Here is a 24,814-nt window from a genome sequence, read left to right as displayed (position 1 = left end):
AATATAGTGCAACCGCCCCCCCTCTCCCTCCTCCTCCTCCTTAGAGTATGCACTGGGGAAATGATGGAGGATTAGTCACTGCTTATAGCACCCGGGGGTGAGCCAGCAAACCTATCCAGGAGAGCCAGCTCCAAACTGGGCTGACACTTTTGCAGCCACGGAGGCTAACGAGCCGCAGCTTGCACTTAACCAGAGGGGTCCAAGAAGAGTCGGGGTCTGGGGAGATAAAAAAGGCGCTTTATGGAAATGATGGTTTTCCCCCTCTTCTAAAGTAGAGATGATCACAGAGGCGGCACTGTATCTGCTTATCTTGAGTCACAAACATACAGACCCAGATGATGGTGGCCCAACTGGGTCAATGAAGAAAGTAGGTTGTAGTATGTCTTTTTTATATTTCGTTTCCCATGTAATTAAATATATAAAATTTTTATTCTTAAGGACAGAAATGGAGGAAATGTCTTATTAGTCACGGGAGCCGCTCTTGGATTTGATCGACAATAGAGTTTTTGTTTCATGAAATTGGGTTGTGCAAAATGACAATGAGCCGTATGAAAGAGCGGGATAGTCATCATACACAGATTCATTCTTCAGCGCGCGGCGTTGTAAAGGGAATCAGAGATATCCGCAGTGGGGGGTTGAGCCTCTTCTTGCTTTGTGCTGGTGCTAACAGGATTTAGCAGCCGTGAAACTGGGCTCCTCAGTAGAGCCCAAATGGCTTCCTGACTCACTGGCTCTCATTGTGCGCTGCCTCTCCATCGCTCTAAAAGAGGGGAGCCGGAGAACGCAGAAGAGTCAATAATCTTGGCCGCCATTGTTCGCCATCCTTCAGACCTACAAACCTGCAGAATAGCGGGAGTGTGTCATTGTGTGTTTTACTACGAGTTCTGGAGGAGGTTCCAGCAAACTGGAGTACCAAGAAAAACTTGGGAGGGGGGGGTGGTTGCTCTTCAGAAACCATGGAAACCAAACTAGGTCACTGCACAAACTTTGTTCTTTTTTTTTTTTTTTTTTGATCTAGTTAAGGCAGGGGTTTGTATAAATGTGCCTACATTTCCATATCAAAGATGCTCGAGACCCTCCTCTCATGTGGCCTTATTATTTATTTCATTGCTGTCCTTTGATTGGCTTCTTCTCCAGGGCCAGCATTAGCAGAGATCCCTTCTACGACATGTTGGCAACCAGGAAGAGACGCATCGCCAACAAGAAGTGAAGAGGGACAATCTTCTCAACCTCCATCTCATCCGTCTTTCTCTCCTTGCATTCACAACGGACATGACTGTCAACCCCGGAAAAGAGTTTGAGCGTCAGTTTCACCCCTGGACTGTCCACGAGTCACGTGCACTTGCTGTGGAGACATGAGGGGACAGCGGAGCTCCAGAAAACTCAGATATATGGACTTGACTCTTGCATGGAGCAGCACATGAACAACTAACCAGCCAGTTTGTTTCTCCTCCATCTCATACACCCCCCCGACCTCCCCCTCTCATGATCATAACTTGTTTCTAAGTCTCCCTAAAGCACAACTGCCATGTTTCAGGTGCACATGCATGCATGTGGGTTATTATAGACCAATATGTTTGTGTTTGTGTGTGTGTGTATGCAGCAGTGTGCATGCTATCAGTGCACACAGCATCTACAGTATGGGTGCATAAGTCATACAAGCATTCCCTCCACTGTGCTTTATGAAAAAAAGTTGTAATTCAAAGTCAGAGTTCAGATGTGTGGTCGACTACACAGGGACGTTTGGAGGAAGGAGGGTGTGAAGAGGAGACAGTATAACCTCACCTGGACCATGTCGTCATCTCACTCTGGTGCTGAATTCTTCTCTACAGGTGCCATACGACTGAAGCCCTGCTCAGAGTAACCTCAGAAAACAGCGCCGGCTTACATTTAGGTTCCTAGCAAAGCATTACAGTCTTGAGTCAGCTGGGCTGATTTCATTTATTTGTGTGGAGCAGAGAATTTTTGAAATGTGCATACTTTTTTATTTTAGTTGAGTAGAAAATGAGCTTTTGCCCGGGCTTGAGATGAAACTTCCTCTGTGGACTTGTAAGTTATAATCCTTAAGATTTGGAGACAACTGAGTTTAGTGGTGTTGACAGCGAGTGCAGTTTAACACTACGGCAAACACTCCTCCCTGGTGTATCACTTTACAGTGCAGCCAAACAAACTCACATTGTTTTGATAAAGATTGCAACAATAATCTGATTTCATGCTGAACCATCAGTAGTATTTTAACACAGCAGGGCACGGTAATGTTGCAGAGGCATTGGGGTGTTCACTGTGGCTGCTGTTTCCTGCTCCATTACCTCTTTTAAAATTTGAAAATGACCATTGTGTTGCTTTGTACACATATTATTAAATAATTGTCTCGGTCGGTGCTAACGTCAGGGACAAATACAACTAATTTTCATTGACAATATCACAATAAAAGCCACCCCATGTTTCACAGTTCAACCTTTTTAATAACAAATGTTGGGTTTACTTTGGCAGTAACTTACTGCTCTTGTAGCGCTGTAGGGTAAAGAACAGTCAACGATGAGGCCGATATCTATGATATAGAATTATAAGCGATACGTGGATGCATTGTTTCCTTTGAACCCCTTAAAAGATTTAAAAGTCCCATATTATGCTCATTTTCAGTTTCCTGCCTTTTATTTTGCATTTCTAAAACATGTTTTATTGTTAAAACTCATACTGTCCATTGCTGCAGCGCCGCTATTCACTCCCGGTCTAAACACTCCATTTTAGGCCCTCCTCTCGAAAAGCCCAGTCTGCTCCGATTGGTCAGCTCACACGGGCCCGAGCAGGCGTCGCCTATCATGTTTTTTCGCATCAACTCTGTTGCTGTTTTTAAACCTGCTTTATAATCACAAGTCAGGAAATATCACTTTCAACAATATGGGACATTTAAAGCCAGCAGGGGGATGGCGGACTCTGCCACTACCGATGAAAACAAGTAATTAAAGGGTTATTTACAAAATTTAAAAGCATTAATTACCTTTTGTACCCCAATATCTCCCCGTTTTCTGTCACTCTTCAGCTACAGCCAAAAAATGTAAAAGAAAAAAAAAGGTTGACTTTATTAAAATCTTAAGGATTTTAACTTAAAAATCAAAACTTTCCTTTGAGAAAGTCTTTTCAGTCTACTGGGTAGGTTTTATTTTCTGGCTGTGTAATGGCCCAGTAGGGTACCAGTCCGATTAAGCTTTTTTTTCTTCTTCTTGTCTATGACCTATGTCAGTGAAGGTCGATGTACTGTTGTGATGTTTGCATTTGGTTTGTAATCCTAAAGATCCTTGCTTGCTTTTGTGTTCCTCTTTAAAAGTATATAAATATAACCGGCTATCATTTTGTATTTATTTTCGTTCGTGAAATGGTTTAATACTACCTGTAAATGTTAAAACAACGTATGCTTAAGTTATGTATGTATATATAATGTATAGGTTTCTGGTCTCTTTGTTGTAGTATGCACACTCTGTGTAACATGTTTGAGCCTATACAGGCAGAAAGTTTGCATCAGCAGTTTGGGGTCTTCTTTACAAAAAAGCCTTAAACATAATCATAAGAAAAACATATAATAATGATCATGATCATGATGAAGATGAAGAGGAGGTGGAGAATATTGGTCAATAACTGTGATGATTCTGTTAAAAAGCCATGATTTATGAATGAAAAAGATGGGTGTATTTTGCGATGATGATGATAAAGATTATAGTGAAAATGATGTTCGATGTTAATGACGATGATTATAGTGAAGTAATATCAGTGATGATGATGATGATGATACTATCATTGATGATGATGTCAAAAGCTATAAACACCAGTAGTTTTCTATGTGATTGTAAAATATAATGAAAGCCTTGTGGTCAGGGCAGAATATTATCTTCTACCGCCCGGTGTGGGCTTATAGTTACATTAACTTTTATATTCTCTGTAAAAGCTATTGGTCACGTTGTACATTACGTGTATCTATATAAAGTCTACATAAAGCTTATACAGTGGATGTATGGTGTATTTATTATTGATGCTTGTCTTGACCTACATATTTGCATAAGTAATGAGCTCTCATTAATGAATTATACAGATACTTCCCGTGACAAGCCCTCTGAATGTAAACGGTGTCATCCTCAGACATGCAGAGCGAAGGGGTTTGTAATCCAAGGCCGTGGTAAACGAACAGGAAGTAGAACAGGAAAGGTAAAGGGAAACATGTGGAGTCCCTGTGAGGAATCTGAGTGGGAGAGAAGATGTGGAGCAGGACGACTGGGCAGAGAGCGCCCTCTACTGTTTCTTTATCTTAACATAGTGATAAATAAGAAATATAAGTGTATCAATACCAGCTACATCATTTGAATGATTGCAGATGGTTGGAGTAAGAGCTAAACTAAAGGCAGCCCTGCAGAAATACAGTTTTTCATTATATCTTAAGCACATTTTCAGAAAAATTGTTTTGAGTTCTCACGACATTCAGCACAATTTCCGCATAATTTTATGCTGATGAGCACGAAACAAAGTCACCTAATTCAAATACACTTGATGGCCAATTTATTGGATACACAACCCCACTGTTCTGCCATAAAGTCTACATGATGTTCAGTTTTTGTTGACACTATCACAAAGGGCTTAATTTAATGGGATGTAATAGCACTGAGGTCATAGTTGGTGATCAAACACATAATTTGCCTTAAACAGGGACTTTAAAACAACATCATGGAACGTTTTCCCCTTAAAATAACAGTTTCAAATTCATTTTGATGGCACAGTGTCTTGTAATATGGTGAATAGTGTCTCTAGTGTCTAGAGACCACGCAACCACTCGATTGAAATATACAAGTGTGAAAGTTCATACTGTGGATTTATGAATTTCAATAATTATTTTTAGAGAATCATGATTTTTATTTGACAATTTTGCCGAAGCAACTGTGTAAAACCTGCAGAACAAAAAAAAGAGCCAGCACTGCCTCCCTGTGGACAAATATAGCATCACTGTGTGAATGAAACTCCAGGATGTTTGGTTTGAAGGCAGACATTTATTTTACAGATGAATTCTCCTCAGTGTAGCTAAATCTAGATCGTCACTCAGATCAAAACCACTTCATATGCAGCACCATCTTTACATCAACTCCTACCATGAATTCATATAATGTCCAACAGCTGTACATATTTTATAAAAAATCTATATAAAACAAATCTGTGTGATCTCAACTGGTTCAGGCTGCATGTGTTTTTGTACCTGGGTCTCTCTTGAGACCACAAAGTCCTCCTTTAATGGCACATTTGATAACATCTGAATCATGTCTTACTGTGTTTTTGTCTTTTTTTCCTACAGAGTTAGGAGACAAAACAGCATCCCAAGAGAGACACACAAAGCAACAAGCAAACCAGATTACAGTCCCCTCCAGGACCGTAACCTGCCCCTCTGTTTGATGGTTGTACAGATGTTGTGATGGATCTTCCTTTAATTGCATCACACTGCAGCTCTACAGGGTTTTGCTTTGAGAGAAAAGGTTTAGATCTGTCTGATGTGGGAGGTTTTGTCCTCAGGTAGATTTTTGAACTGTGTCGTGATACATCAGTACTGCCAAGGTTAAAGGTGCAATATATAAAAAACTTAGTTGACAGAAATACCTTAAATCATCAACATAATTTGAAGAAAGTAGTTTTGATGTTTTGTCAAAGGCGTCTATGTCCTGTGTTAAAGAGTTATCTACTGAGGTTAGCATGCTAACCAGCTAGCCCCGGCCCATCCTGTCTTGTACCACTATACCTCAGTGGTCTCAGGCCTCCAGTAACTGTACTGTTGTGACATGACACCCTTACAGAAGTCCAGGTGGCTCGTTTAAAGGCAAACTTTCTGAATAAAGTGTTTCGATACTTCTGCAATATTCATGTTAGAAGACCTGCTTTATATCAAAGAAGACATGGAAATCTCACTTTCTACAATATGGGACCTTTAAACCCAACAGGACGATGGCAGACTGTAATGTAAATACGTTAATTAGCCATCGCAGACTAAAATGCTGACCAGAAATAATATCAAAAATGGGTTTGATTATATGAAAAATCACTTTCCCATGAGAAAGTCTTTTGGACAGTTCTTACATATTGCACCTATAAGCGGCAGAACAAAAAACTTCTAAAGCAAAACAAATTGCAAAACTGTAAAATGAGGAAGGCAAGATATTCACTTAAAGAAACAGCTCTGAGGCACTGGAGGGTAAAAAGCACAGATACAATAAATCATATAAAGAGCATTTTTTCCCCCTTTCAAATAAAATTAAAAAGGTAATCTACCAGATTTTTACTTTTTCAGAGCTTTGCAGGAGGAATAACACCATAACCATGTTATGTTTAAGACTTCCTCCCCACCTATTAAAAACTGGTTCTGCTACAACAACAAATTCCCGAAAAAAGTATCTCTGACCCGACTAAAAAAAAAGCCACAAGCTGCTCATGAGGACATTTTCCCAGAGTCCTCAGGACAGAGTCAAAGTTGCACATCATTTCTCCCTGAAAAACATCAAACTCACAGTTAATATCTAAGTTGTATCTGGTTCTTGAAAGAAAACTCCTTCCTTGTGACCCTTTGTGACCCTTCACTGACCCCTTAGTCATCTTTAGGTGGTCTCTGCTGGGACGACTCAGCAGGGTGAAGAGGAGACCTGATCATATTCGGGACATTTGAGGAGAGCGGGGTAGCTGGCGCTCATCTGGAGCGAAGCTTCACTGGAGATGTCGGAGGGACTCCGCCCTCGTGACCAGGCCTCCGGGTGGAGGAACTGGCCCGAGTGGTCGGAGCAGTTGCTGAGGCGAGGGCGGTAGAAACTGGGGTGACGGGGCTGGTAGATCTCCTCTGCTGAGTAGCGCTTCATGAACAGGTAGACGGACATGACGCCTGCGCTCTGAGGGACGAAGCCAACACAACACAATGAGCTCATGAGTGATTTCATGTGAAAGAAACAATGTAATTTATAATATAATATAAATGCTCCATGTTCCACTGTAACATCATAAAACTACAACCACCAGCAGTTTAAACAAGTCTCCACACCAGAAAACAGCTTATTTTATCATTAATCACCACTGTCACTGCTATTATTTGTAATAATCACATTAATAATGAATTTTAAATACTATTATTTATAACAATTACACTGATACCAGAGAATGTTTGCCATTAATGTAATGTAATGTTGCAGTCCTACCACTGGAGGGCAGTGAACGCACACAATTCTTCATACAGTTTTGTAGTAGACACAGTGCTACACTTTATTGGCTTAACTTGCACAATGCAATGTCCCTAACATAGTATAGTTGTGACGTCACAACTTTACAGAAGTCCCGGCAGCTCATTTAAAGCCATTTTCTGAATTTTGAATGCCTGCATCTCTCTGTAGATTTCATTGATTTGATAGTATCACAGTATTTTTATAGCACCTAGCCCAGCTTTATAGTCACAAATGACACGGAAATCTCACTTTAGGATCTTTAACTCATTGTATGTTTGTTATGCCATGATCACAGCAGCACTAAACAGTCGCACAAGCTGTTTGCATCTACTCTCACCTCAGTGAGCAGGAAGGAGATGGCAGCGAAGGCAAAGGACCATCCGTACTTGTAAGTGAAATAGGCCTCACTGCTCTTAGTCCTGTTCAGCATTTCGTCATTAATACTGGAGATGTACAGCACCAGACCCACCACCAGAGCCAGACCTGAGAGAGGGAGAAAAGTTAGTATTAGATTAAAAAGGATGTAAACATGAGATAAGATGAAAGTGTACCGGAGTACCCGAGAGGATGAAGAAGATTCCCGAGACAAACGCCAGGATGGTGCGGTGAGGCCGAACGTGCCCGATGTTGTTGAGGACAAAGCCGATGAACATGAAGAAGAGGCTGACCAGAGGGAACGGAGTGGCTGAGCGGATCATCTCTGAGGAGAGAAGGAGAGCTGATTTTTAACCCATTCAAGTACAAATTACTATGTTTGCAGAAAGATACTACGGATGAACTTCAGATCCATCCCAACTGTATGGGGACGTAACGGGTCTGTCGGGAGGAAGGGGGAACAATCAAACTCGAAATGAAGATGCAACAGACACTTTATTGCCATCTGCTCGTCTGCCAAATTTGTCCTTAAATGGAGTACAATATCAGAGCTTATTACACTGACTCACTCGAGTGGCTCTCTCCTTGAGTGAAGCCTCGACACCGAGGTACACTGAAGGACTTGTGAGGTGAATTGTCTGTGAAAACGTAATAAGTATTCTGGAGACGAGCAGTCCATCATCAACATGAGGGTCTGGATGACTCAGACTCATCTGTCTGGCTGTATTACGATGGTTTCTTATCAGTAAAAAACAAGTTTTCCCAGTAAAACACTCTCAGCTACTTATGTGATCTACCTCATAGAGGCACCTTGAGTGAGTAAGCCTGGAGCTGCTGTTCAAGGTTGGAGTTGTTACTCACTGAGCATGTTTACTGTGGACTCTGACGTCAGCTGGACATTCATGGGCATGATGTACGCGATGGTAAAGCAGCGACCGGTCTCTTCGCCTGATGAGGAAAGAGACAAAAACGTTTTGAGACGAAGTGAAGAAGAGAGGAGGAGAAAAAGAGGACAAGACGTACAGAAAAGGCACACAAGGGTCATTGCGGGGCAGACGGGAAGAAAGGGACAAAGAGAAGCTCAAACTCTATTCTAGCAGCTAACAATGGCTAAAGGGCAGGTGTATATACTGCAGAGCTGATGGGGGAATTGGGAGCAGGTGTGCAGGTTGGTGTGGAGGTCAGGTGATGGTAAAAGGTGGAAACACACTGAGGACTACTGCAGGACAAAAAGGGACATATAAAGAAGGAGACAGGAGGGACTGGCAGACTTATGGTAGGGAGGAAATAAAAGATACCGTCGTCATGTTAACAAAGGACATGGGGAAAAAAATGGTTTTAACATTTCGACTGAACGTTTGTACAGTAAATTTGTAGCGGGTTAGCTTAGCTTAGCTTAGCATAAAGACTGGACATATTTTGCTCAGTGGGTTGCATCGTTTGCATTTTATTTCGATGCAACATTGCCTACATGTATCGTATCCATCAAATAAACCAATGAAATAAAAGATACCAAAAAGTGACACACTATAGTATTATGCCAATAGATTTTAACATATACGATGTTTTTTTCCTGTATTTTAACATTTGTTTGATGTAAAATTGGTTTCCTGTATTTTCAGTAGACATATTCAGGGTGGTTTTCCCTCCCTTCAACCTCGATGCACCATTTTCCTTAAATTTGTCTTCAACTTTTTAAAAAAAAAATAAGTGTGAATTACATCAGCGCCTCATTATTATCACTTCAGCGTCTCACACACACACACACAGACTCCAGCTGGAATTTTCCACCAGCTTTTTCTGCAGCACGACGAGATGACATCTGTCTCCGGAGACGTGTAGGTGCGAGTTTATGTGTGTGTGTGTGCATTTAATCATTTTGCAGGACTGATTGTACTCTGAATGCAGCTTGAAAATACACTTTATATCTTTTTGGTCTTTCTCTCACTCTGCCTCGTCTTCCCCGCTTACTCACAACCTTACACACACACACACACACACACACACACACACACACACACACACACACACTGATGAAGTAATTGTGAATGTCATCATGTGTCAAAGCTGATGCAGTGACGATACGTCAGTGTGACAGGATCAAATCCCTGCTGCCACATTTAGATGCTGCACAGTACAAATGAACTCTGTGATCCTTCCACTCTAAAATCTAACACCATCACATGCATCTGTGCCACAATCTTGATTTACACACAATTAACTGCACACACAGCCAGACTGGTTACTGACCGGCCAGGAAGCAGACCCTCCAGAGGCCGGAGTGCAGCGAGGTCTTGATGGCAGTGCTCTGGTTCAGAGGCATAATGATGCCCTCCTCCAGGTACAGCCAGTAGTCGGTGCTGACTGCCACTCCGAGCAGCCCCAGGCCGCTGATTGCAAAGACGCTGCTCAGCAATGTCAGGGCCTTCCTGCTGCACGCGCTCATGGTGACAGTCGGGGGGAAGCTTCCAGCAAACAGCAGCAATTTAAAATGAGAAAAGATGTCCAAGAAGCAGTCTGGAGGAGGAAACAGGAAAGAAGGCAGGATTACTGGTGGAAGCGTGAAGGAGGCTGTATATGGAGACCCAAAGTGTCAAATACATGAATAAATACATGTGGAGATTATGAAATGAATAATCATATGAATAAATACAGACAAAATGAATAGATGTAATACATTATTACTTTGAATTGTTTCATTTTGCTTCTTTTCACAAGCTTTTTTGCTTTTTCATTTCTATTTTATTACAGCAGCTGTTTTTGAAAAAATATATATATTTTTTTATTTCACTGTTTTAGTTCATAATGCCAAAGATCACTTTATATCTAAGTGTGGACAATCAATGTTTTTTTCTGATATGTGATTGGTTCATTCAGACCAAAGCAACAGCCAATCACATATCAGAAAACATTGTAACATTATAGCAGTCCCTGATGAAGCGGCATTATGAAATAAAACGGGCAATGGAGTTTTAAAGTTTTAAAGGAATAGTTTTACATTTTTAGATGAGAAGATTTATTCCACTGTCATGTCTGTATGCTAAATCCTGCACGTTTGTAAGCTTAGCTTAGCATAATGACTGGAAATGTGGTAAACCAGCAGCTGTAAAACTCATTAATTATCACATTATATCTTTTTTTATTAAATGGACACAAAAGAGTGAGATTAAGAGACGCTGATAGGTGGATTTTTGTTACCTTCAGACAGAGTCAGGCGAGCTGTCAGGCTAGCAGTTTCCCTCTGTTGCCAGTCTTTATGCTAAGCTAAGCTAACAAGCTGCTTGGTTCACTTCAATGAAAAAATTCATTTGGAAATCGATTGTAATATTTCATGAATGTAGGATTTTCTAGATTTTCTTTCTGTATTTTCTCCTACAAATATTTATTTTGTTGTGTCTTTAAAAAAAAGTGTCTAATTTTGAACCCTCTGGGTCACCATACAGTAGGCATGGACTGTTTGTGTCATTAGAAACCCTCACTCGGCTGCAGTTTTCTGGCTTGTGTGGACGAAACTCCACTGTTTTAGCTCCTGTATGTTTTTGCCGCAAAGAACAATTCGTACTCAGCACTGCCTTCTGGAGAAAGAGACGTCACCTCTCTGCGTGATTTATCTCTTGCTACACACACACACACGATCAGTGTCACATGCAACTAGTTCGAATTCATACAACATATCAGAGAAACCACTCTCCACTGGACTCTACTAATAAATCAGCAACCTTTTACAGCCTCTTTCAGACCGTTAATGAGTATTCTTCTCTTCGATTGCAGATTTATCATGTAAACAAAACCATAACAACCTCAGAGTGTTTATGCATGTGATGCAAGGACATTCTCAGGGTCTGAGAAGTGAAAGGTGGAGAAGAAGGTAGGTGGAAGGGAGAGGATGATGAGGAGGGAGAAAACTGTCTGCTTCATCTCTTTCTCCTGTCCACATGATATTCAAGCTGGAGAGAGTGAGGACGTCAAATCTACTCGTCATATCGAGCAGCTTATGAAATGTCAGGGCAGCCGGGCAGCTGGAAGAATCAATAGCATCTTTGTTTTGTTGTTCTGGTACATCTAATCCAAATCGATCTTGTGTGACTCCATCAAAAAATGATTTTCACATCTTATTTTCAGTTTAGGTGTTTGTGAGCAGACAGAATGGGCAACTTTCCACTTAAACTTGTTTTATTTCCAATGTGTGACCCGTGCACTTTAATATTAAAGTGCTAAAGTCAAAGTAAGTTATTATTCAGTCCATGTCGCTGCTAACTCCGTCCAACCTGTCACGAAAAATAATGAAATCAATAATAAACCTGTTTGAGCCTCCAGACTGGGAGACATTAAACGTGTCGCAGCCTTCTACTGTGAATACAAATGCTCACATTATTTGGGATTCAACACAGTGTTTTTGACATTTTACTGCCGTTGTTCAGAGCAGAATCCCTCAAAAACAGCTCTCGACGAAAAGGTGGGACGCTCATGAAAGAATTTATAAGTCAGAGTGGGGATTTGGCAGACTGATCACATAGTAAGACATCATTTGCAGTGACAGGGCCATGATTTAAGATGCATTCAGGACAATGTCAGGGAGAGGCTAATTTGAATGTAATTTGGCAGTTTTACTAAGTTTTAGTTCTGTACGTTGTTTATTTAAGTTGTGCACCATTCTTACAATGATAAATGCCTTTTTTTACCCTTAAAATCTTCCTGTTTTGGCCTTTGAGCAGCAAGAATTGAAGCTGCTGAAAGGTGCTCCCCTGGCAAGGTCACCTCTGTTACTCTTGAGGAGGCCAAATAGCTCACTCTTTCTTGACTCAGAGACATCAGAGTCTCGAACCTCCAGGCCACCATAAAGGATGTTGCAGCCGAGAATAATTTCACCTAAAATCTGGAGATGGAACAACAAACATCATCTGGAAATGTTCGAATGTGTCTCTTTAAAGGTGCAATATGTAAGACTTTTTAGTTGAAAACACTTGAAAAATGAGCAAAAAGCCTCAAAAGAACGTGAAAAATAACGACACATTGTGTTGCAGAGATATCTACTTAAGTTAGCGTGCTAGCTATCTAGCCCCTCCCTGTCCGGTAAAGCCCCTGTGCTTGCGGTGTAAACACAAACACACCCCTGGAGCTCTGAGCTCCCAGCCCGGACCCCTATATGCACGGCTAACCAAGCTAACAGCAGCTACAGTGAGCAGCAGTTAGCGGTTACTTTGGTGATATGCTGCCCCATTTTTTTGTTGAAAATATGAATGAGACAGCCGGCCAAATCTTACATAGTGTGCCTTTAAAATATCCACTGAGTGATGAATCAGTTCGCCGTGAATCCACAAACACAGAGTGCGAGAAGACAAGCGGAGCCACTACACGACTATAAATATAGTAGTCATGACTGTGGAGCCTGAACACATCCACATCAGATGTCTTCACCATCTGTATGCCAACATGTTGAGGCTCCTCGTGGACAACTTTCACCGTGAAGTAAACAGATAAAAACAGGAGAACAGAAATACTCACACATGGAAATCTCTTTCTCTCACATCATCAGATATCAATAATCTAAACTGTCCATGGTACTGAAACATGACAGTATCATACAACTGGAAGCAACTGATCAGGCAGTACAGGTATGTGTGACTGCCATTAAAATACTGAGTGTAGTTTTAATGATAACACCTCAATGTCAACCTTGAAGTGCCATGATGCTCCTGAGCCTCACAGTGCATCCATGCCAGCCTATTATTCCAATAAAATACCTACATTCAAAGAAATGTTGTATAGTAACTTACCTCAGCATCATCCTGCGACCCTCAATAAACTCCAAACAAACATCAGATAAAGTAAAAACACCCAAAACACACCATTTTAAAATAATGACTCCTTACATACTGTGTTGTGATCTGTCCGCTCTCTGCGCTGTGTTTCCTGCACCTGCAGCAAAGACTGAGCTGAAAGTTGCAGGTTTAAAAAAACCCTCCACACTGCGACTCTCTCGTCGATCTGGTCACGAAGTCTTCCAGGAAACTGTGAAGTGAAGCCGCGGAGAGAAGCTTTCAACACCGACACGATGCAGCAGTGAGTCAGATTTAACCGAACAAACCGAGGAGGCTGGTTTCTGCTGCTGGATACACATACACAGAGGGAGGGAGGGGGAGGGAGAGGGAGAGGGAGGGAGGGAGGGAGGGAGGGAGAGAGGGAGGGGAGAGGGAGAGAGAAAAAGAGAGAGAGAGAGAGAGAGAGAGAGAGAGAGAGAGAGAGAGTGTGTGTGTGTGTGTGTGTGAGAGAGTCTCAGGACCAAGGACAGCTCCACTCAGCTCTGACAGGAAGTGAAGCAGCTGCCTGTTGATGTGATTGATATCAAGTACGCAGGAAGAAGAGAAGCACCTGTAGGTGCTGCAGACAGACTGAACACTTGAGGTGCTCTCACACTATGAGGCTCCTTCAGAGGGGTTGTGTTCAACACCTGGTCCGGTGTGTAGAGTCAAACTATGGCATGTTAACAAAACCATTATAGATCGGTGACAAGTCGTTACTGGGGACAACTTTGAGTTAATGTGATCCAGTTCAACAACTCTGCCCTTTATTTTACCTTTACAGAGGTACAATGTTATGAATTATGTTATGTTAACAATTAACTTAGCAATTAGCAATGGTAGGCTATTAAATTACTGTTGGGCATAAACCTTCATAGAAAAAAGACCTGAGAGATGAGAGTTGGACCAAATGACTTCAGTCTCTTGTCTGCTGACAGGTGATTTCATGGTGGTTAGGGACCGTCTGAAAATTACTTATCGCTATGTTTCACTTTTTAAAAAGTGCATTATAAAATATATTTTTGGACCTTCCCCTTGACTTAAAAAATGCAAAACCTTCCGCTAGTATCTTAAAATATATAATGAACATTTAACATTGGATTGGTACGACTTCTTTAATTGTATAATCAAACTTAAAGGTCGAGTGTCCAGGTCCAATGAACACCACTCGTTTCACCTTGCCCTACGGTAGCTCCTTGGCCCACTCTTGAATCAGCGTTTTGTTTGTCCTTTCTGGGCTACTATAAAAATATGGCGGCTGCAACATGGCAGACTCAGAAGAAGATGACATGGTCCCTCAGTAGATACAAAAGGCTCATTCTAAGGTAACAACAACAGAACGGTTAGTAGTTTTCAAACTGCCTTACATAATTATCACACAGTCCCTTGATATAACAGCCACTTCAGACTTAATGAAACGAGCAGACGAATATTTTTCATACTTTATTCATACACAGTATTCATCATACCACAATAAACAGAGGAACAAGAAGAATCAGGTCAACAAAAGCAGGGGGCAGTGAAGGGAAACACGTACAAACATCCCTGTGGCTCTAACTGTAGCTTGTAGTGGTGCTGTACCCTGACTGGCCTGGTTGACATGTGATTATCTCTGTCATGGGTCCAAAAGTTGATTTTCAATTCTCAATGTGAGACATGTAAACATTCAGTTTTTATTCTTAACCTTACAAAATCTCATTTTGGTCCAGATGTGACTGCTGCGACATCAGTCTACATGTGAAGTAACTCATCCAGGGGTTTTGGGGGCTGTAGCCTTCCTAAATTTGGCAGTTTCATGAAACCTCATAGCTTCGTGTGCCTCTCGATTAAAAAACACTGCCGGACACACACGTGGCTGGAGACAAAAAGAGTTTGGCACCAGTGAACAGAAGCGTTTTTTACACATATTTGTCTGCTTATACTTCAGCTATTTAGTCAAACAAGTCGGGCTACATGACAGCGAGTGAGGAGGAGACGATGAGCAGAAAAAAGCGCACGATGCCGGACGGGTTTGTCTCATTCTGTGGATACTCCATGCTCCACACCTGGGGGGGGAGGGGGGATCTCTGTATCATGCAGGGGTCTTTCTCATGCTTATACCTCGCCTCACGCATGCACACAATATACGCAAGAAAGAAAAGACATGTCACAGCCACCGAGGGCTTTGAACTCCTCGCGGGAGTCGGCCCTGAGACGACCAAGGCAAGAGGGGATTCGACGGTTTCACGCACGGAAGGTGCTGCATATTCTCCATGACACTGAGTAGTAGAAAATAATGGGTAAACAGTGGAAATACATATAACAAGGTTTGCTGATACCAAAGCTACCAAAGAGTCAGCCAAACGTTTTATATATATTTATATATATATATATATACTCTTCTTCTTAGGGGAAATCTAAACATAGAAATGTTCAAACTGTCTACGGTAGTAAAAGCACATTCAGTTCGTAGTATAAAATCCGCAACTTCTCTTTTTGAAACATATTTACAAAAAGGAAAAAGGAAAAAAGAAAATGGCTGACATACAACAGAAGGTTTCGACATCTCTCTGGACATTAAAAGTTAAGCCAGAACATAAAACAAAAACTTTTTTTTTTCCCCCCCGAAACTTTTCTTTCAGAACAAGACGACAATTATATATCAACGTAGTTTATACCGTAATACTAAACTTTACAATGATACCAGACGTGTACTGCATCCTAGAGTCTACGGCTCGTACAGAGTCAGAAAGTAAGCATGCAACAGAGATCTGCTTTGTGCATATGGAAATCTTTAGACTTTAAAACACTGTCTCTTCCCATCCACCCTTTTCTGACCCTATAGACTGAACTCGCCCGCCCGAACTGAAAAAGGCCTGGACTGCTTGTAACTGTGAGCGTAATGTGCTTCTGTTTCTCTATGTCGAGTTAGATATAGTGTAGTTCCACGTCCTACAAAACAACAGATATAAACACCCCCCGTTTAAGGGTTTTCAGTGTGTTGACAAGTGTTTGGAAAGCCAGAGGGGAAAAAAACATTACAAGGACTTTAAGAATAGAAATGTTTTCCTTCCACTTCTACTTTGGCACTCATGTAACAGTATACTACCTCTTTTTTTGTCTTTTTTTTAAGTATATAAGTATAAAATACACGTGTAGCGGTTCAGAAGTAGATAAAGCCGAGAAAGAGCAGAAAAATATGTTCCGTTCTTGTCGTGCATTGCAGCTTGTTGCGCAGTAAGATGGGGCAACATGAGTAGGACGAGAAGGAAAAGGGCTTGCATCTTTAATACCTAATGAGATAGTCACCGATTCACACATTCATACACGAGTAAAAGGCTGCAGGTTCGGAGAAAAACACAGATACAGAATCAAGAACGTATCATGAGATGCTCGGGGGAAATAATGCAAAAAAAAAAAAAATCATCAGTGCCATGTACTTTCTCCTCGCCCACAAACATGGTTTCAACACTTGGCTGCACTCTCCTCAGTCATCGTTAACTAGCAGACAGAATACTGTAGAGGATGGTATGAGTCTTTTGACAGCGGGACGTCTGTGGGAGTTTTGGAAGGATCCTGTAGTCAGCGACAGTCCATGCTTTTTTTGGGGGGGGGGTTTCTGCTCTCTCCTCATACAACGCTGTGCAGGGATGGATGGATGAACTGAGGGTTCATGTAGGAGAAGCCTGCGAACTCACTCTGGTCGATGTTGGCGATGACCAGCTGGTCGGGAGGGGTCAGCACGGGCTGCGCACGCGTGAAAAACTTGTCGAAGTTCTCCGCTCCTTTGCCACACTGAAAGAAAAAGAAAATAAGTCACATTTGGGAGTTGTTATTTGATCTCTGGACTGCAAAGACTACACAAGGAGGTTTTGGTTAAAGGCACAATATGTAATTTCTGGGTGAAATTTCGTAGTCAAAAAACAAAACAAAACAAAATGGCTCCATACTACTCATGATTTTAGTCTACAGAAGCCCTGGGATACCAAATTGATGTTAAAAGACAATATATACACCCACTATGCACAGCTGAGCTAGCACGCTAGCACTTTTAGCGTAGCAGCTGCAGTGAAACTTTAGAAAGGTGTAAATAACGTCTTTTTAATCAATTTGTGATCTAAGGGCTTCAAGAGACTTGGATTAGACTTGACAAGCTATATGAACAATATACAATATTTAACAGGTCTAGTCGTTTTGAGACGTTTTAATGAAAGAATCCTACATATTATATCTTTGACAGTGCAGGATGGTTGGCTCATGGCTTTCCCCTCGTGAGTCTTTTATTAGAAAGCTTCCCAACAGTCCCAGAGGGAAGGTGGTGCAGGAGAATGTCGAAGCCCGATGTGTAGCCGGGCAGAAGTTGTAATTAGATTAGGAGCTAACCCTAAGCATCCACAGTGGAGGTCATCAGCATCAGTGTGAGGCTCCGCTCGGGGCCGTCATGTGTCTCAAGCAGCTGAATATATATGCTGTGTGTCACGCACAGCGTCAGCCCAGGCACGACACTTTCACGAGGAAACGAGACAAATTCCTCCGGAATGAGTAACGCACGACAAAAACAAATGCAGAGTTTACAGAGGATTTCAGCGCCTGCTGTTTGCTACACGTTCAGCATGTCGGGCCGCTCTGTAACATTACACAAGCCAAGCCATCGAGCCTCAGATGGATCTTTGTTTGCCAGCGCCTTCAGACCAATTAATGACGCAACGTATAAGCTCACAACTGTGCTACGCCACACAAAGGGCCCTGAATGGATGGATCCAATTTTAGCTATGTTTCCCTCCCCCCTCTGTGAGTGGAGACTGGTACATCTGCTGTGTAACCCTGCATTTACTGTGGCCCTTGTGTGGAAGTAAAGGGAACTCTGCTCTCAGAGAGATATTTTTAACCCTTGATGGAGGTTCTTGCGTTGCTTCGGGCACTGTGGGCAGCGAAGAGGATGGAGGACGCGGGGGTCCTCAAACAGAAAAAGAGTGTTTTGTGGTGACAGGAGGAGGTTTAGGTGTTGGGAGGAGGCGGCGCGTGGCAGAGGTTGTGGGGCTGCTGGATGCAGCTGGTTTCCAGCCTCAAGCTCTGCTGGGTGCATGTTAACCAATACACTCGGTAAAGATGAATGGCATCACAGACATACAGTATGCACCCATTCAGGCATACACACTTAAAGACTCTCAGAGGAAGTATTTCAATCCTGCAGCAGTGATTCATTCAGGAATGACACACTTTATCTGGTTATTTGCCCTTTTTATAGCACACAAGAAAATAAGCAGGAGCATTAAAGAAGTAAACACTGCCGGATGTTTGATGGTTATTGGTTTCTGTCGTCATCATCATCTCGCTCTGCATCCGGAGATATCCACCTGTTTAACCTCAGACTTATGCATTACGCCATTTGACTGAGGTACAAGCATCACTAAAGTTGAGCTGCAGCTTAATATAAACAGATGACTGAATACATTATAACGTTACATACCCTGCTTTCTCATCTCATTCTTGTTATCACAGCATCAGCATCATTGCATTGCCACTGAGTCACTGTTATATGGCTTAAAAAATACAAAAAAGTGCAATAACGAAAAAAAATGAAATGACGAGGACCCTTTGGTACGTGTGGCCAGATTACATTTATGAAAAGAAAAACAATGATTACAACAGGTGCTCTTGCCTTTGCCTTTATATTTGTCAACATTTGTAAACTTTCTGGACATTTTCTCAACATGTAACTGCTAACATGCATTTGACTACCTTTAAGTTGCATATTTTTTGGGTAATGTTGCAATTGTTGAATTAGGCAAAATCAGACATTCCTGTATGAATATTTAACTTATAAATAGTTTCTCAACTGATTGCGGATCATTAATATTCCATATACAGTGATAGAGGATGACTCACTGTTCTATTTGATCTCTGAAAGCACACATACACACTCACACTCACCACTTTGGGTTTGAATGGCGGCTGGATCTCTCTGTTTGCCAGGCGCTCCCAGTCGATGCGTCTGAAGAAGGCCTGCTCCCTGATGTCCATCTCCCCCTCTGGGCCACAGCCGAGACGCTTCGACGGGTGTTTGGTCATCAGCTGGTGGCAGACAGAAGAGGACGGGTAAGAAGATGTGACAGAGGCAGTTAGCTGCTTGAGGGAGAGAAAAGGTAAAAATAGTGAAGCAGAGAAGGACAGAAGAAAGAGAGTGTGTAAAAAAAAAAATCTGTGGAGCGATCAACCATCTACTTTCTTAAAAATCTTCTTGCACCATCACATCAACGACATTATGCAGAGGCAGACAGACACTCACTGTTTTCACACATCGGGCTTTAAAATAGTCGCAGGAAATTACGCCGTCTTCTCACGGCTCCATTTCTGATCCAGCAGCCACTTTTAATTTCGGCCATGAATCATTTTTGCAAATGAGATATGAAGCAAACAATAAGCGGGATCAGGATTATTATCTCCTCTGTCAGCGGCTCTGAGATGATGAATGATATTTTTCGTGGCGGCATGCAGCTACAGGGTGTAATATCATAATAAATGAAGGCGGGCTGTATTATTAAAAGACTTGGTGGGACTGTGTCTGGATCTTGATTGAATCTCTTCTAGTGTGAAAATTGACTCTGAAAACTCATTTCCTTGTTGGTAAATAACCATAATCATGACAAGCATGTGATGTGAAGTGCTGCACAGGTGTGAGAGGAACAGGTGCTGCTAAATAAAGAAACGTTCTCCAAAGCAATGGAAATTTGTGACTGGATTGTCTTGAGGGAACGTTTCCCCTGAGCTGCGAGTAAAAACATTTACCATTTACCAAAAACCATCTTCTGTATCAAGAGTATAAGGGTCTGTTTTAGCTCCTGTCTCTTTAAGGACCTCCCTCCCGAATACCCAGTCTCCTCTGATTGGTCAGCTCACACACGCCTGACCCAGCACCGCTAACAGCAACAGAGCAGCTGTGTTTAATCAATTCCTACGTGCCAAACTAGCCGCTTGGCATAAATTATGAAAATGCGTGACATGGCGAGGTAGTGTGATGTCACAAAGAGATGGGAAAACACTATTAAATTGCATTATGGGAAATGTAGGATCCTGTGTTTTATAGTTTAACAGACAGAGCAAGGCAAAGTCAGGATATCTTTGCCTCTGCTCTTTCAATTTTGACAATTCTTTCTTAAATCTGTCTCTCACAGGTTCTCCAACTTAATTGGAGTGTAATACAAAATCTGCAAAAACACTGAAGAGCCCCTTTAATTTCCTAACTCGCTTCCTACCATCGGTGGTCAAAACACTGTCATGACAGAACGAAGAGACCACAATTAAAGTAGAATAGGGAACTGGGATTTCTTTTGTTGCACAGCAACAGCAAAAATGTTGGCTAAAGCTTTTCAAAACAGTCTCTTCTCTCTTGTTATATTGCCAGGCAACAATAATTTACAGTAAATGTGACAAAATGATGGATTTCAAGTCCCTGCAAGTACGAATCCAAACGTTACTCACTCCTTTGCAGATGGACACAGCTTCTTTGGACATGGACTTGGGGTAGGACACGTTGTGCTCCATGATGGACTGGAAGAGCTCGTCTTCATCCTCTCCGTCAAACGGTGGCTGAAGAGAAAAGCAAACACAGGGTCACAGAGTTCAAGTAAGTTGGGTGTGATGATAACTTAAGAGTCTGAGGATTTTTCTGTGAAAACTGACAAGATGTGGAGGTGACAAAGTCGGCAGGTGAGCTGAGCAGTGGGAGCAACACTGGATGTCACACCTGTATGTTACATCACTGTATACGTATATTATACTCATAATAGATACAGTCTTGCTGAAGTGCTGCTCTCCTTTCTGTGTGTTTATCTCACCTTCCTTGTGTTTCTTTCATCCCTGTTTTATTACAATATAATATAAAGGGAATTTAGTTTTTTATTCCATTGTGACATTGTTATGAAAATGAATAATCACTTATAAATATGACAAAATTAAGTATTAAAATACTATTTTTTGATGCAAACTACTGCTCATAGCAGTTAAGTGATGTTCTTTAATTATTTTGTGGAACTTAATGTTTATTTTTTTAAACTAAAGATGCAATATGTAATTAAAATTAATGGCCACCTGTCGAATTCACACTCCAAACAAATAGGGGGCAGCATATTACTGCTAGCTGCTGCTAACTCCAGCTGCTGTTAGCTAGTAACCTCAATTAACAGTGGAGCTATCGATTGCATTACTGACTCTGCCTGGACTGGGAGCTAGCTGATTAGCATGCTACCTTCCATAGATACAGTATCTCTGCAACACAATTGATAGACAGACGTTGAAAGTGTTGTTTCTTCACATTCTGTTGATAAGTTTTGTTAATTTTTGAATGTTTTAAACTGAAAGTCTTACATATTGTACTATTAAACAGTATCTTTGTTAATAAATGACTTAAATCAGTTATTGATATTCTTGGCATTGCAGCACAGTCCTAATTTAGGAGTGATAACAATATAAAAACCTGCATAGACCAACACTGGTGTAGTAAAACAACATATATTACCTGTCCTGCCAGCATCTCATACAGAAGAACCCCATAAGCCCACCAGTCCACTGATTTTCCATAAGGCTGGTATGCTATAATCTGACAGAGAGGAAAAGGGAAAAGATTAATCAAACAGACGCACTACCTCACCAGGCGTGGTTTATTAACAGGCTCAGCTTTCTGCTGCCAAAACCTTTTTTCCAACCTGTCATACAGCTCCAGAGAGCTAACAGTGAAGCTATCAAAGTAGCATTTCTCTCATCTACACTCAAACCAAATCAACCACCATTAAACACAGCCAGCTATTTTGAGCTGCCATAACAACGGCGCTTTCTCCTACCATCCAATTTGCCATCCCACACCTCCCACCCACACACTAAGTCTACACACACACACACACACACACACACACACACACACACACACACAATAATAATCATGCACACAAAGAACTAAATCACAGCTGTGCTCGCCTTTGACGGAGACAGCAATGCAGCAATTTATACAGTTCGCAAAGTTACAATTTGTTGCTCAGTTTTCTTACACCCACACATGAGGCAAGTGTTTATATCCCTCTCCTGATAGATACTTCATCGGAAAATCCTGCGATGGGTTTGCGTCCTGTTAAAGGGTATTTACTGGGAAACGCATTTAAACCCATGCTTACTCGGTCAAAATAAGCATCTAAACTATAATCTGAGGTCATAAGAGCTTTAGAAAGGCAAAGAGGTGGCTCAGCAAGTTACACTGAAGCCAGCAATATCCAGTTAAAAAATATTATATCTTGAAAACGACGGGTCTAGATGAGGTTTGCTGTGTGGAACCAGGAGTAAGAGCTTCAATCGCCTCCCAACTGTGACACAATGTGCTCCCTGATGTGTTAACAAACAGACAAACATCCAATTACTCCACGTGAATCATCTCTGCTCTTCATTCTGGAGAAATTACTCTCACTTTCCTTTGTTTGATGGAAGTTCTGAACCTGCTTGATATTTCCTGTGATTTGTTAATACAGTAAAAATACAGTAGAAAGATCACAGCAGTCACAGTCTTCTCTGTTGGATTGCATTTTGTTTAATAAACCTAATTAGCAAATATCTCCCTGGAGCTCACTGACCTTCTTATATGAAAAATAATCAACCATTTGCAGTTGCTAAGTTACAAGAAGTTTGTAAGAGCTGTCGTCAGTCTGCACTTGATTTCTTAACATATGTGATATCATGCTAAAATACTGAGGATACATGTGCATGTCCCGGGCCAAAAGTTAGCATCCTTACCAGCTCAGGATCGTTAGCTAGCTAAATAAACAGAACTACTGTTATATTAAATTGTAGAGCTAGTTGGTCTGTTTATATAAGAGTCTAGTATGATAAACTTCAGAAAGACACCAAGTGAATTCCTACAACACATGCAAGATGTTGTCATGATTTAGGGTTTTTAATTAGTCATTTCCTGTTTTATTTTGGTCGATGCACCCTCATGTGTCATGTTACATTAGTTTTTGTTGTGTTACCTCTGGTGCGATGTAGTCCGGGGTGCCGCAGAAGGTGCGTGTGCTCATGCCTTCATACATGTTCTCCTTACACATGCCAAAGTCAGCGATCTTGATGTGGCCCTCGGAGTCCAGCATCACGTTGTCGAGCTTCAGGTCCCTGCAGCGGAGAGAGGTTGTGAGCTTTAGTGCACATGCCGGATTTGTGACCAGTGTTGCTGTCCAGACTAGAGTGAAGCACAGAGTAGTGTTTCTCTCTGAGTGGTTTATCTGTCTGCAGCACACCTCACCCGCTGGGAAACAAACAATCATTTCTTGGCCTGAAAACATTTTTTCTCTCTTTTCTCTCCCTGCCTCCTTTGTGCTTGCAATTCAGTCTGTGTCTCTGCTTGTGTTTGATGTCTCCGGTCTTCATTCTCTCGCCCCCCATTCACCACTTCTGGCACCTGTATCTGTCACAAAGTAGTGTTAGGATGCCAAACACAAGGCTGCTGATGTATGAAGAATGGCTCCAACTCCTTAGCTGAAGTACTGAAGAGGAGCAGAGTGCCCTTGCTTTCTGTCAAGTATTTCTTCCATGCTTTTTTTGCATCAGGGTGATCGATTAGAACGGATTTAATACTCAGGAGACCAGCAAGGTTAAATCTTAACATTTTTAATTTTGCATCCTTTCCATTTGCCTGCTATCTATCTTATCTCAAGCTATCATATTGACAATACTTTCCTCCGATGTAAAATGTTTCACTGTAAACAGCCTGTGTGCGTTTAGTTATCCACGTCACAATAAATGAATCTGAAGGTGAATGTGCTGCTTCAATACACATAACCGGCGTCTCTCTGACTCACCCACCTGTAGATGATCCCCTTTCGGTGCAAGAAAAACAAACCGACGGCAATCTCTGCAGCATAAAACCTGCAAAATTGAAATGCAGCAAATGAACACACACGTTTATGAAAGTAATTTGGTGGAGAACGCAAGAGAGCAAAAGAATCTCTTGCTCCAGAGAATAAATACCATGAAACAATGGGATTACACTCTATTTAACTCTAAATTACGTAATAACATCAGATTCTCAGTACTGGTTAAAGGGACTTCTCATACTATTAAATGTTTGCACACAAAATACTATAAATTCAGGACTCAAAGGTGCAACATAGAAGAATTTACACCTGTTGAATTCCAACAAATAGGGTCAGCGTATCACCTGATTAACTGCTAACTGCTGCTACCTGTATTCTGTTTATACATCAGTGACTGCAGCTACTGTTAGCGTGTTAGCTCAATTAGCCGTGCGGACTCCCAGGGAAATGTTGGTGTTTACGATGCTAGCACAGGAGCTTTGGAAGAAAAATACTTTATTAGCTGGTTAGCATGCTAACTTCAGGAGACATCAGGAGATGTTCACAATTATAATTAGTCATTTGAATGTTGTAA

The 24,814-nt window shown here is 41.5% G+C and overlaps 3 protein-coding genes across 7 annotated transcripts in view; 1 reads left to right on the top strand and 2 right to left on the bottom strand.

Annotated features, from left to right (window-relative positions):
- Nucleotides 1-4,006, top strand: part of cyth3b (cytohesin 3b) — a 37,768-nt gene extending 33,762 nt beyond the window's left edge. For both annotated transcript variants that reach the window (XM_084371344.1, XM_084371343.1), the window contains exon 13: nucleotides 1,138-4,006. In XM_084371344.1, coding sequence (XP_084227470.1) covers nucleotides 1,138-1,210 — 73 coding nt within the window. In that variant the 3' untranslated portion in view covers nucleotides 1,211-4,006. The remainder of the gene's footprint in view (nucleotides 1-1,137) is intronic.
- A 1,026-nt stretch (nucleotides 4,007-5,032) lies between these two features.
- cacng5b (calcium channel, voltage-dependent, gamma subunit 5b) lies at nucleotides 5,033-13,663 on the bottom strand. 3 transcript variants are annotated; one of them, XM_084370961.1, is made up of 7 exons: nucleotides 13,481-13,663; nucleotides 9,858-10,124; nucleotides 8,469-8,555; nucleotides 7,792-7,932; nucleotides 7,570-7,715; nucleotides 6,608-6,905; nucleotides 5,033-6,513 (listed from the first exon to the last, which is right to left on the bottom strand). In XM_084370961.1, exons 2-6 carry the CDS (start codon nucleotides 10,051-10,053, stop codon nucleotides 6,645-6,647), a joined length of 831 nt encoding a protein of 276 aa, XP_084227087.1. In that variant the 5' UTR covers nucleotides 10,054-10,124; nucleotides 13,481-13,663; the 3' UTR covers nucleotides 5,033-6,513; nucleotides 6,608-6,644. The 3 variants fall into 3 exon arrangements, with proteins under 3 accessions (XP_084227087.1, XP_084227085.1, XP_084227086.1); XM_084370959.1 differs by having other exon boundaries at nucleotides 5,033-6,905; XM_084370960.1 differs by having other exon boundaries at nucleotides 5,033-6,905; nucleotides 13,485-13,663.
- Nucleotides 13,664-14,838: 1,175 nt separating this feature from the next.
- Nucleotides 14,839-24,814, bottom strand: part of prkcab (protein kinase C, alpha, b) — a 101,317-nt gene continuing 91,341 nt past the window's right edge. For both annotated transcript variants that reach the window (XM_084370584.1, XM_084370585.1), the window contains 6 exons: nucleotides 24,230-24,292; nucleotides 23,401-23,539; nucleotides 21,906-21,986; nucleotides 20,870-20,977; nucleotides 19,322-19,462; nucleotides 14,839-17,182 (listed from right to left, as the gene is read on the bottom strand). In XM_084370584.1, the coding sequence (XP_084226710.1) occupies nucleotides 17,018-17,182; nucleotides 19,322-19,462; nucleotides 20,870-20,977; nucleotides 21,906-21,986; nucleotides 23,401-23,539; nucleotides 24,230-24,292 (697 nt within the window). In that variant the 3' untranslated portion in view covers nucleotides 14,839-17,017. The remainder of the gene's footprint in view (nucleotides 17,183-19,321; nucleotides 19,463-20,869; nucleotides 20,978-21,905; nucleotides 21,987-23,400; nucleotides 23,540-24,229; nucleotides 24,293-24,814) is intronic.

Source organism: Pagrus pagrus, assembly GCF_965226575.1.
Source record: "Pagrus pagrus genome assembly, chromosome: 13".
NCBI lineage: Eukaryota > Metazoa > Chordata > Actinopteri > Spariformes > Sparidae > Pagrus > Pagrus pagrus.
This window is presented reverse-complemented; position numbering and strand designations above follow the sequence as displayed.